The sequence below is a fragment of the Oxyura jamaicensis genome, chromosome 5, assembly GCF_011077185.1.
Source record: "Oxyura jamaicensis isolate SHBP4307 breed ruddy duck chromosome 5, BPBGC_Ojam_1.0, whole genome shotgun sequence".
Lineage (NCBI taxonomy): Eukaryota > Metazoa > Chordata > Aves > Anseriformes > Anatidae > Oxyura > Oxyura jamaicensis.
In genome coordinates this window covers 31,268,681-31,279,657 of record NC_048897.1, presented here as the reverse complement: position 1 = coordinate 31,279,657, position 10,977 = coordinate 31,268,681, and the positions used below count along the sequence as shown (strand labels likewise).

Sequence of the window (10,977 nt, the reverse complement as noted above, 5' to 3'; positions counted from 1 at the left end):
TCTAAGCTCCATTTCCAGCCCTTCAAAATAAAATAATAATAATGAAAACAAAAACTCAGAAGCTCAAGAGCTTACAGGTAAGCCTGACTTGGAAGAATGTTCATAAGTATTTGTTAACATTAAACAACAAACTGGGAGACAAAGATGCCTTAATGTGAACTCAGATGATCTCTGGAGGTAAGTGGAAACAGGTTTGGAGAGATACTAGTGCTGTTCTCGTTACTTTCAAGAAGCAGAAATGATGAGAATGTGTTGTTCATTAAAGAAATGTTGTTTTCAATATATGCAAGCCAAAAGCCTTTTGATTACCAGAGATTATAGCTTCAAGGAGATAATTTTAAAGAAAGAAACTATTGTTGGATGTTTCTTCCTGACCCCTCCATAGACTGGCTCCCTGAAGAAAAAGCATGGACATGAGAGGACATGAGAAAAAAGGATGGAAAATCTACGTCGATACTAGAGCACGGGTAGGTGAGTTGCAAATAAAAATGGGGGGGGGGGGGGGGGGACGGGGGGTGGGATAAACCCCAAATTGCCCCCGGCCGTCCCCGGGGGGCCCCTCCCCCCCCCCCCCCGATGTGGCCCCCTTTTTTCACCAGGAACACAATTCAACAGAGCAGTCAACTGTTTCTTTAGCTTTGATGATGCTGAAATGGTCCTTGGCTTGAGAAGAACCACTTCCAAGCCTGTCTCTAAAAAGAGTTGTTTAGGGCTAAAATCTGAGTTTCTTTTCTGTTACGTGAACATCCCAAGAGACTCATCCTCCCTTCTCAGTTGACTTTGGTGCTGCCTAGTCCTGAGATTTTCAGTACTCAGTCGTGTACCCCAGACTCTCGTATTTTGAGAGGGATTTAACTTCCCTTACATTATATGGGAATCCCATTTCTCTGACTCAAGGGTGAATGGCATTAGGCACTTAAAGCATTGCAGATTGTGGTTGTTGTCAATTGCCATGTAAATTAAGGCCATGCAAGTACTTTCTACTGTTTCACCTTCCCTTTTGTTTGTTGTCTGGTTACTACCCGATATAACGTAGTCGGTGAAATCTTCTAGAAAAGATTACTTTTTAATTTTAACAACTTTGTTTTTTCTTTCTCTAGGTCCGCCAGTAGCTGACAATGTGGGAAGGTGTGCTTTTTCTCTTTCATTCTTGTGAAGTTAGTGGCAGTGCTGATTTAAACTGTAATCGAGGCTCTGCAATGGTGCAAGTCTATCTTACTACTTCAAATTCAGTAATGCAACCTGAGTTAACATTAATTAACTTTCAAGGATTTAACCAGTTTTAAAGCTTTTGGACAATGATGATTATTTTAAAAATGTTCCCATGCGTTTATTTTCTTCATCTACATTTGTTTGCATCTCCATCTCCTCCCCAGATCTGTTCCTCCCCCCCTTGTCTGTACACAAATACCTTCCAAACTTTCTTGGCACTTCACAGCAGAGCTAGTACACTGTTTCTTCATGCATACATGTGTTCTGTTCTTTATAATGTTTAAGATGTGGCTATAGCAGGAATATCTTTTGGGCTGTATATTTTCCTTTCTCCCTGCTATGATACAGTGTGAGTGTTCAGTCAAGTACATTTTTGTGCACAACACTTGCATTACCCTTAATTATGAGATTTTATTAATCAGTTTTGTTCTCTAGCACAGATACTGAAAAGTCATAGGTAGAAAAGTATTTCCTTACTTTTTTTTGATTCCAAATGCTCTCAGGTATTGCTTCTTGCATTAATTTGTGCGGTAGAACTGTTTAAATATGCATTTTTAATAGTCTGCTGTCACTGAATCTGCTTTAAACATGGGCAGTGTAATAGATGAGAAATGTCAGTCTCTTCCTTTCCATCTGCAAGACCCACATGCCATGCCTAAAATTAGGCAATAATAGGTCAAATTCAGTTAAAACAAATGTTACAAATGAAACTGTTTATAAACATTTTATATTGTTACCATCCCCTAAACAAGTGTTCAGAAAATGTGCTGGTCACTTGGTTACACTTGATGATATGAAAAACAGCGATAAAATCTTGTCTTTCACAGTAAGACTTCCCTCTGTCCAGAGGGAACCATGGCTTATCTTTATTTCATGCAACGGTGGGCTATTCTTTTGCTTTCAAACACACCTATACACCTCACACTAAAACACCGTACGAAATGTTGAAATCTTCAGAGGAATAACCCCAGGAGCATGTGAGCATTTGGCATTCCACATTCTTCAGTTTGAGTGCGAAAGGCTTCTCTCAGGAGAGGGTATGTAGGGGAGACTCATGGACGTCTGAACACTCCTTTTTATGGTTATGACGTGTAGCTTCCAGTGACACAGCTGAATCACCAGATAGTCTAGGCTTTTCTTGTTATACCATTAGGATTGATTGAAGTTCTAAAACAATCAGGGGCAAGTATTCAAAAGGAGTAAGTTCCCAAGGTAGGGTATTACCAGTTCAGGATGTGAGAGACTACATGATGCTCCCTGCTCTACCACAAAGGTTTTCTGTGGCATCAGATACCTCATTCAGATTTTGGTGAATGGTGTTGTTCAGGCAACTGATTGCTGTAGCTATGTAACTTCTCTTGGTTTAGTCACCTTTACACCTTCAGAAATCAACTTCATTCTCAGAGAATTTTATGAATTCTCTGTTGGAGTACAGTTACCTGATGCAGCAAGTACCTCTCCACCATCTTGTGTTGTAAGGGTCAAGTTAGGAAAGAGTTGAATGCTGCTGTCATAATAGACACACAGGCATACAAAAATAATAATAAAAAAAATCAGTGTAGCTATTTCAATACGTGAGTCTTTCACCATGATGAAGCATGCGCACAAGTTACTGCTTACACTTTTGCAAAGCTGTGGCTAGCTTGTTTGCTGGGTGTTCTTGGGATGCTCAATAAGTCTAGCGGCCAGTTTATTTTGTCATAGGAAGGGAGGATTTTTTATGTGGAGCAGGAGGTTTGGAGGAGTTGTGCTAATCAGCAGCTACATTGTCTGAAAATAACTTCCTTTCTACTAGAACACATTAGCACAAAACAACTGTAGGGCTGTAACACGATTACTTGTTACAATGAATTAATACTATTTATTCATTTCCTGTCTTATATCACATTATACTTGTCTTTATCTTATGCTGAATTTTCCATCTTAACAGCTAGCAATGTGAAAGCTATTCAGATTTCACCCAGGGCAAGTACATGGCAGAGGAAACTGTCTGAAAAGATCATGAAAGTAAATGGATAACTGTGGGAAAGGAATTTGCAGGTGGCTTTGTGCTGTTTCCCACGTCCTTGAATTAGAGATAATGATGAAACAAGCTAGAGACGAGTGCACGGAGAAGCTGTTGATAAGTTGTTGTCGGTGCATGCTGTAGTTAGTTGCCTATATATGCTCTGTGAGAACATGCAATAAAGGAGGACAATTATACTCACATCGAGGTTGCATCGTTACTCCGGGACCGTCTCCGTTTCCAACAGCTGGTAGCAGAGGATGGTTACTCGCCAGATAGTTCAGCTCGACTGAGGTCTCTAAGACTGCGGTAAGCAGCTAGGGGAAGGGACTGGGAAAATTAACAGCTGAGAGGGTGCTGCTTGGCAGACACGGGTCAGGGTCGCTCCCTGCCTCTCAGAGGAAGCACGGCCATGCAAGTGGAGGCTGCAGCATAGTTGCTCACTGGGATACTCACTAAGAGAGTTATTGAGACAACGGGAAAGAAACTGATCAAATCGATCAAGTTAGGTCAACGATGGGGACATTTTAGAGAGACCGCCTTGCTGTTCTCTGTTACCGAATGGCGAGAATTTGGGAATACCATGTGGGAAAGGACTATAACGGGGTATTCAAAAGATGAAAAGGAAGTGAAAACTGTCTGCAAGTTGCAGCAGATGGTATTAGAGACATTAAAAGCCATGAAGGCGGAAATTGAAGTAGCCTGTGCCGCTGCCCAAATGCCAACCCCGGGGCTGGCTCCTACAAAATGTGGGGACTCTGAAAGAACACCCGGGACTCTTGCGCGCATTTTCAGACTTCCTGCAGTAAAAGGAATGACCGGGGCTATGTGCAAAACTATCGCTGAGCTCTGTGCAAGTATCGAGGGCAAAATCTCGAGGGCGTGTTGATCCCACAATATGAGGAAGTCCCGCCGGACCCACCATCAAGCACGGAAAAAGTGGAAGTTGGCGGGGCCAGGTGAAAGCAGAGATCTGAGCCGCTTGTGGAAGTAACACCCCAGGACCCCCAGGGGGGATGTCTTGTGCCACCCATAGACGAGGGAGGAGAGGCGTGCTGACCTCCGCCCTCGACTCCGCTGCTGCTGCTGCCTCCCCGCCAACCCCCCTACCCCTGGACCTACTTCGAGCCTCCCTCTCCGCTGCGCCCGCCAAACCGAGCGGCTCTGCCGCTGTTGCTGCCCCCCGGGCCGGACTCCCCTCAGCCCGCCAGCCCCTCTGCCGATGGCAGCTCAGCCAAGGCTTCAAACCTCCTACCCCAGATCCGTGATAACTTCTTATGGTTTTTACCGAGAAAAAAAAAAAGAGAAAAAAAAGAGGAAAAGACAAAAGAAGAAAAAAAAAGAAAAAATAAAATGAAAAAAATAGAGAAAAAGGGAAAAAAGGAGAGAAGAAAAAGAAAAGAAAAAAGGAAAAAAAAAAGGAAAAAAATATAAAAAAATAGAAAAAAATAAAAAGGAAAAAAAAAGGAAAATGCCAAAGGAATATGCACTCAACAAAGGTCTGTGCGGGAAACTGGAGGAAGAGCATGCAGAGGAGCCGCGTGCAGACACAGATCACCTCTCGTGCACAGCGAACCACCTCTCCAGGCGAAGGCCAGGTTTTCTGGAACAACACTGGCCAGCATCCAGGGGAGCCTAGGAATTGATGTGGAAACCACAGTAGATGTCACCCTTATTGATACCGATGTCCAAAAAATTCCTAGCAATGCAGTAGAGCCTTTGATTCACCAGGACAGTAAGGTAGTAGGACTCCTTTTAGGCCGTTCCTCCACCAGAGTCAAGGGACTAATCATACTCCCTGGCGTTATTGACGCCGACTACACTGGGCGTGTATACATCATGGCCTACACCGTTTGTCCACCTTTGTTCATTCCAAAGGGCAGCCGAATAGCCCAAATAGTTGCCCTGGATAATCCCATAGGTGACCTTCGTGGCTCGACAATAGATCGTGGAGACATGGGTTTTGGATCCACTGGACCTGAAGGACTGTTTCTTTACTATTCCTTTGCATCCTCAAGATACGCAGAGATTTGCCTTCTCCGTACCAGCGATTAATAAAGCGGCACCTGCCAATCGCTGTGGATGGGTAGTCTTGCCACAAGGCATCAAAAACTCACCTACTTTGTGTCAATTATACGTGGATTGGGCACTGCAGCCTCTCAGGAAACAATGGCCTAGTACAATAATTTACCGTTATATGGATGATATTCTCTGCTGTCAGCAAGAGCCATTTACAGAGGACTCATTGAAACAGGTAGTTGACACTCTGTCTAATAAAGGACTTGTAATTGCCCCCGAGAAGGTGCAACGCACAGCCCCATGGAAATATCTTGGGTGGTCTATAGCAGATGCAAAGATTCACCCACAGAAGACAGAGCTAGCGACCAAATTACGGACATTAACTGATGTGCAAACATTGATAGGAGACATCCAATGGATGTGCAATTGTGTTGGTATCTCCAATACGGACATTGCGCCTCTGACTGTATGTCTGCGAGGACACCATCCAGCTTATGCGATTATTTTGTCCGCAGCACAACAGACTGCGTTGCAACGAATTATACAGAAGCTACAAGGAGCGTGGACAAGTCGACGCATCTTGGAACTGCCTATCTCTCTATTATTGTGCAATGCTGAGGACTCACCTTATGCGGTCATTTGCCAATGGCAAAACAAAAAGGGGGAATCTTCCTCCTCCTCTATCTGTGACATTGACAAATGTGATGGGGATGGGGATGTATTTAGAATTTTAGAGTGGGTATTTCTAAGTGTACAACCAAAAACTAGTATTCAAATACAGCCAGAAGCAGTGGGAGAGTTGATAAGGAAAGGCAGAGCAAGAATTGTAGAAATGAGTGGACAAGAGCCTGATGATATTAGTATACCCGTTAACGCAGTCGATTTAGAGTGGTGGCTGCCAAATGCAACCCCCATACAGGAAGCTTTGTGGAGTTACAGGGGGAAAGTGCACTCGCAGCAGCCAAAGGGAAGGCTATGGCAGGTTCTGAAACGTAATCAATGGATGGAGAAAACTAAGGTTCAAAAGGACCCATTGGCCGATGGCCTTGCGGTGTATACAGATGCAGGAAAGCGCTTGCGGAGGGCCGCCTGTGTCTGGCAAGTAACGGGTCAGTGGTGTAAACGTATTATAGAAGGACAGGATCAAGACTCTCTACAAACACTAGAATTGACTGTGGTGGTTTGGGCCCTAAATAACTGGCTAAATAATTCCCTGAATGTTGTGACAGATCCATTATATGTTGCTGGCGTAGTGCCACACCTAGAAAATGCCCTGCTTAGGGAGACAACTAACCCTCGTCTAGGGAGGCTATTCATTCAAATAACGTCCAATCTCTCGCAGTGAAATAAGGCCTATTGTGTTATACATGTGCGAAGTTGTCAGTGGAATATCAGTTTGGGGCAGGGTAATCAGTTGGCTGACAGCCTGGTCAGTTCAGTGTCCACCTCCGATGGACAAATTTCAACAGGCTAGACAAAGTCATGATACCTTCCACCAGAATGCCAAAGGCCTAAGGAGGCAATTTGAGTTGACAGAAAACGAAGCTTGATCTGTAGTTCAGGCCTGTCTAAAATGTGGGAGCCATGGGCCAGGAATAGGACAAGGAGTTAACCCAAAAGGGTTAAAGGCACTAGAGCTGTGGCAAATGGATGTCACGCATGTCCCAGAATTTGGCAGGCTAAAATATGTGCATGTAATAGTGGATACCTTTTTGAAAATGATATGGGCGACCACATTGCCGGGTGAAAAAGCGCATCATGTGTGTAAGCATCTTCTTGCTTGCTTCGCAGTGTTAGGAGTCCCTGAGCAGATTAAGACAGATAATGGGCCTGCATATGTTAGTCAGAAAGTCGGGACATTTATGCTAAAATGGGGTGTCGAGCATGCAACAGGGATTCCATACTCACCGACAGGGCAAGGGCTCATAGAGTATACTCATCAAGTCTTAAAAGGCTATCTAAACAAGCAAAAAGGAGTAGAAACTGAGGCACAGCAAAGATTGTATCGAGTACTTTTCACCTTGAATTATTTGAGCCAGCAGTGTGCTCAGGTGGCCAAGAAGGCCAGCAGCATCCTGGCTTGCATAAGAAACAGCGTGGCCAGCAGGTCCAGGGAAGTGATTGTTCCCCTGTACTCGGCTCTGGTGAGGCTGCACCTCGAGTACTGCGTTCAGTTTTGGGCCCCTCGCTACAAGAAGGACATGGAGGTGCTCGAGCGAGTCCAGAGAAGGGCAATGAAGCTGGTGAAGGGTCTGGAGAACAAGTCTTATGAGTAGCGGCTGAGGGAGCTGGGACTGTTTAGCCTGGAGAAGAGGAGGCTCAGGGGCGACCTTATTGCACTCTACAGGTACCTGAAGGGAGGCTGTAGCGAGGTGGGGGTTGGTCTATTCTCCCACATGCCTGGTGACAGGATGAGGGGGAATGGGCTGAAGTTGTGCCAGGGGAGGTTTAGTTTGGATATTAGGAAGAACTTCTTTACTGAGTGGGTTGTTAGTCACTGGAATAGGCTGCCCAGGGAAGCGGTTGAGTCACCATCCCTGGAGGTCTTTAAAAGACGTTTAGATGTAGAGCTTAGGGATATGGTTTAGTGGAAGATTTGTTAGTGTTAGGTCAGAGGTTGGACTCGGTGATCTTGGAGGTCTCTTCCAACCTAGACTATTCTGTGATTCTGTGATCTGTGCCTGATGGGTGATCGAGAAGAACCGCCAGTGATGATACACCACCAGAATCTCAAGTTTAATAGAACAATGACTTTACCACAATTTAAAGTGATGTACAGAGATCTAGCTACTGGGATCTGGGAAGGGTCTGTTTCGGTTATTTTTAATGGTCGAGGCTATATGTGTGTCTCCACAGACTACGGACCGGTGTGGGTGCCTAGCCAAGCGGTGAAGCCTGCGCTGGATCGTTGGGATCAGTCCGGCAACCAAGATGATCAGAATCCTAGTTCTGGGGATAGTAATCCCGATAATGATGGCCCTCCATCACATTGAGCCTAGCGAGAATATGTGGGTCACCTGGGCTTATTGCTTGCTTTGGCAACAGAGCCTTTTCGAACATGCTTGTTGGGAGTGCTGGGTTTCGCACTCGCTCCTTATCGCAATGCATCTCTTTGGTGTAATTACACAAAACTATAATAGTGTCATTCCTTGTGCCAGGAGCAGGTCTGCTCGGCTGTGGGATCAACCGTGGAACGGACGCCCCTAGGAGCCCCTCGAGCATTTTCCTCAGAGGGGTCTCCACTCTCAGCCACTCACCATGGGAGTAGACAAGGACCTCCTGAAGCCGTGGACAAATAATTTTAAGTGATATTTTCTTGTGGTATGAATGAAAAGTGAAAGAGGCCTCTTTGCGTGATTGTGTGATTGTGCTGTGCAAGTGAGAAGCAGCATCACTGCGAAGCACCATCCCTAGTGCTTAGTGGCTTGTTAACTGTTGTAGACTCTAGTAGGCACGCTACTTTACAATTGTAATTTTGCATGTGATTTTCACCCTGTTGCTTATTGTAATGTTTGCAGTGCTTGATAGAAAAATATGTAGAAAGCATTTGGTTGGTTGAAAATAAAAAGGGGGAATTGTGGGAAAGGAATTCACAGGTGGCTTTGTGCTGTTTCCCACGTCATTGAATTAGAGATAATGAGGAAACAAGCTAGAGACGAGTGCATGGAGAAGCTAGACCAATGATAAGTTGTTGTCAGTACGTGCTGTAGTTAGTTGCCTATATATACTCTGTTAGAACATGCAATAAAGGAGGACAATTATACTCGCATCGAGGCTGCATCGTTACTCCGGGACCGTCTCCCTTTCCAACAGGTAACAAGTCAGTAATTCTCCTTCATGATACCAGTCACATGCACTCAGGTGGCTAGTATGTAAAGATGAAATAGAACCTTGCAGTCATTTTTAAAAATTGATTTTGCTATCAATTATCTCTGTATTAATGCTTCTGTCCACATGAATACTTTATAATGATCACTATATATTTCAATATGTTAGGATAGAACCAAGGGAAAGCATTATTATAGGGCTGAGATTTGGGATCTCAGTTGTTGACCCAATGCTTACTTCCCAGCCAGTGCCTGGTCACCAGCACAGGCAAAAAGTGCTGAAATCTCATCTCCTAATGTTAGCACGTGTGACAGGAAGATACTGTCATGTTATACTGTATCTGAAAAGTATGTCTTCTAGTTTACCCAGGGAAAATTATGCCCAGGTATCACTCTCTCGCACACACACCTACACACAGAACGGTAACTTTTATGAAACTGTATTTTCTTGAAAAAATAAAAATTGTTTAGGAATGTACTGTGACCAAATCTGAAGGTCAAAATATTTTGCCCCGGTTTCAACAGCTTCTCTATGTAACATTAACTCAATATTTACCAGTGGAATAATGCTGAATTAGAGAAAATGAAACTCATCATAATTTGCTTAATATTGTTTTATCCTTCACTTCCAGGAATCATTACTTTAAATCATCGCTCTTTTTGCTGCTTGTTTGACTGTCATTTGTTGCATCAAGGCATTTGCTAGCAGTAGCACACTTCTATCCACACATATGATTGTGCCTGATGATTGCCTTAAAGCAGTACACAAGAAACAAAACTTGACATGCCAGAGATTCTCTTTTATTGTCACCACCAAACAGCACAGCTTCACGTGAGGCAGCAGCAGCGGGAGCAGCCCCGTGGTGCAGGCTGGAGACCTAAGGATAACGTGAGGGTGAGCTACCCCGCCCTGGTCTGCCGTGGTAACTCAGTGCTTGTTACGATGTGGTTAAAGACAGCAAGGAGAGCTGGATTTCTGTCATTTCTAAATGAAACTTTCTCATTTGACTACGGCTGGGTCAATTTATTTCCCCTTGTATTTTTAGCAGGTCTATCTTCAGCAGGTATAAATGGAAGTTTGTGGTGCTAAGTGCATTTCAGTTATTTTGTAAAGTGTTTTAACAGCTTTGTTAAATGACACGAAGAGCAAACCACTGTAACAATACAAACGATGGTCAATGTCAATGGGGGGGGTGCCTCAGTAAAGCCTTGCCATTTCTCGGGCGCCCCCACCCCCGTCAAGATGGCGGTCCCTGACCCCCGCGCTTCCTCTTCCGGCCGGGGTTGCCATGGCGCTGCCCCCCCTCGGCCCTCCCTCGGCTGCCGCTGTGTGTGTTTACATCGGGCGGAAGGAGCCGGGGCATCAGCGCCGGGGGAGACGGGGAAGGAGCCGGCGACGACGGCCGCCCGCCCTCCATCCCCAGCGGACGGTGCGCGGGGAGACGCGGCATGAAGGTGAGGCGGGGGCAGGGGGGCCCGCAAGTGGGGGTCGGCCCCCCCGAGTAGCCGGGGCTCGGCGAATGCTCGGCTACCCGGGGGACCGAACCCTGCCAGGCCAGCCTGGTCCGAGGTGCTCATCGTTCGCTGTCCTCACCAAGTACCGATTCCAGAAGCTTCTAACTTCGCGGGGGATGCGGTGCCGCTTCTTCCAAGCATCCCCCGATAAGGGTTCCATGAAAAATAAAATTATTTACTGCTGGGATGAGAACCGGTTTGGAAGTGAGGTGGCCTGCTGCTGCTCTCCTCCCCCTTTGGGGTTTGCGTATGTGCAGGGAAATTGTCCTACTTTCCTCCAGTTTCTTAGCTCACACAAATGTAATCTTTCGGGAGGTTTTACACCCGCAGCAGCTGTGGGGCTTTATGCTCTCCATGTGCCTCCAGAAATAACGCAGCCTTACGCCTTCACCTGCGTTT

General features: G+C 45.4%; 1 protein-coding gene across 1 annotated transcript in view; it reads left to right on the top strand.

Moving 5' to 3' along the window:
• The first annotated feature begins 10,341 nt into the window (after positions 1 to 10,341).
• LOC118167832 (transmembrane protein 263-like) overlaps positions 10,342 to 10,977 on the top strand; it is a 193,457-nt gene continuing 192,821 nt past the window's right edge. Inside the window, exon 1 of the mRNA XM_035327655.1 lies at positions 10,342 to 10,518. Within this exon, the coding sequence (XP_035183546.1) occupies positions 10,513 to 10,518 (6 nt within the window). The 5' untranslated portion in view covers positions 10,342 to 10,512. The remainder of the gene's footprint in view (positions 10,519 to 10,977) is intronic.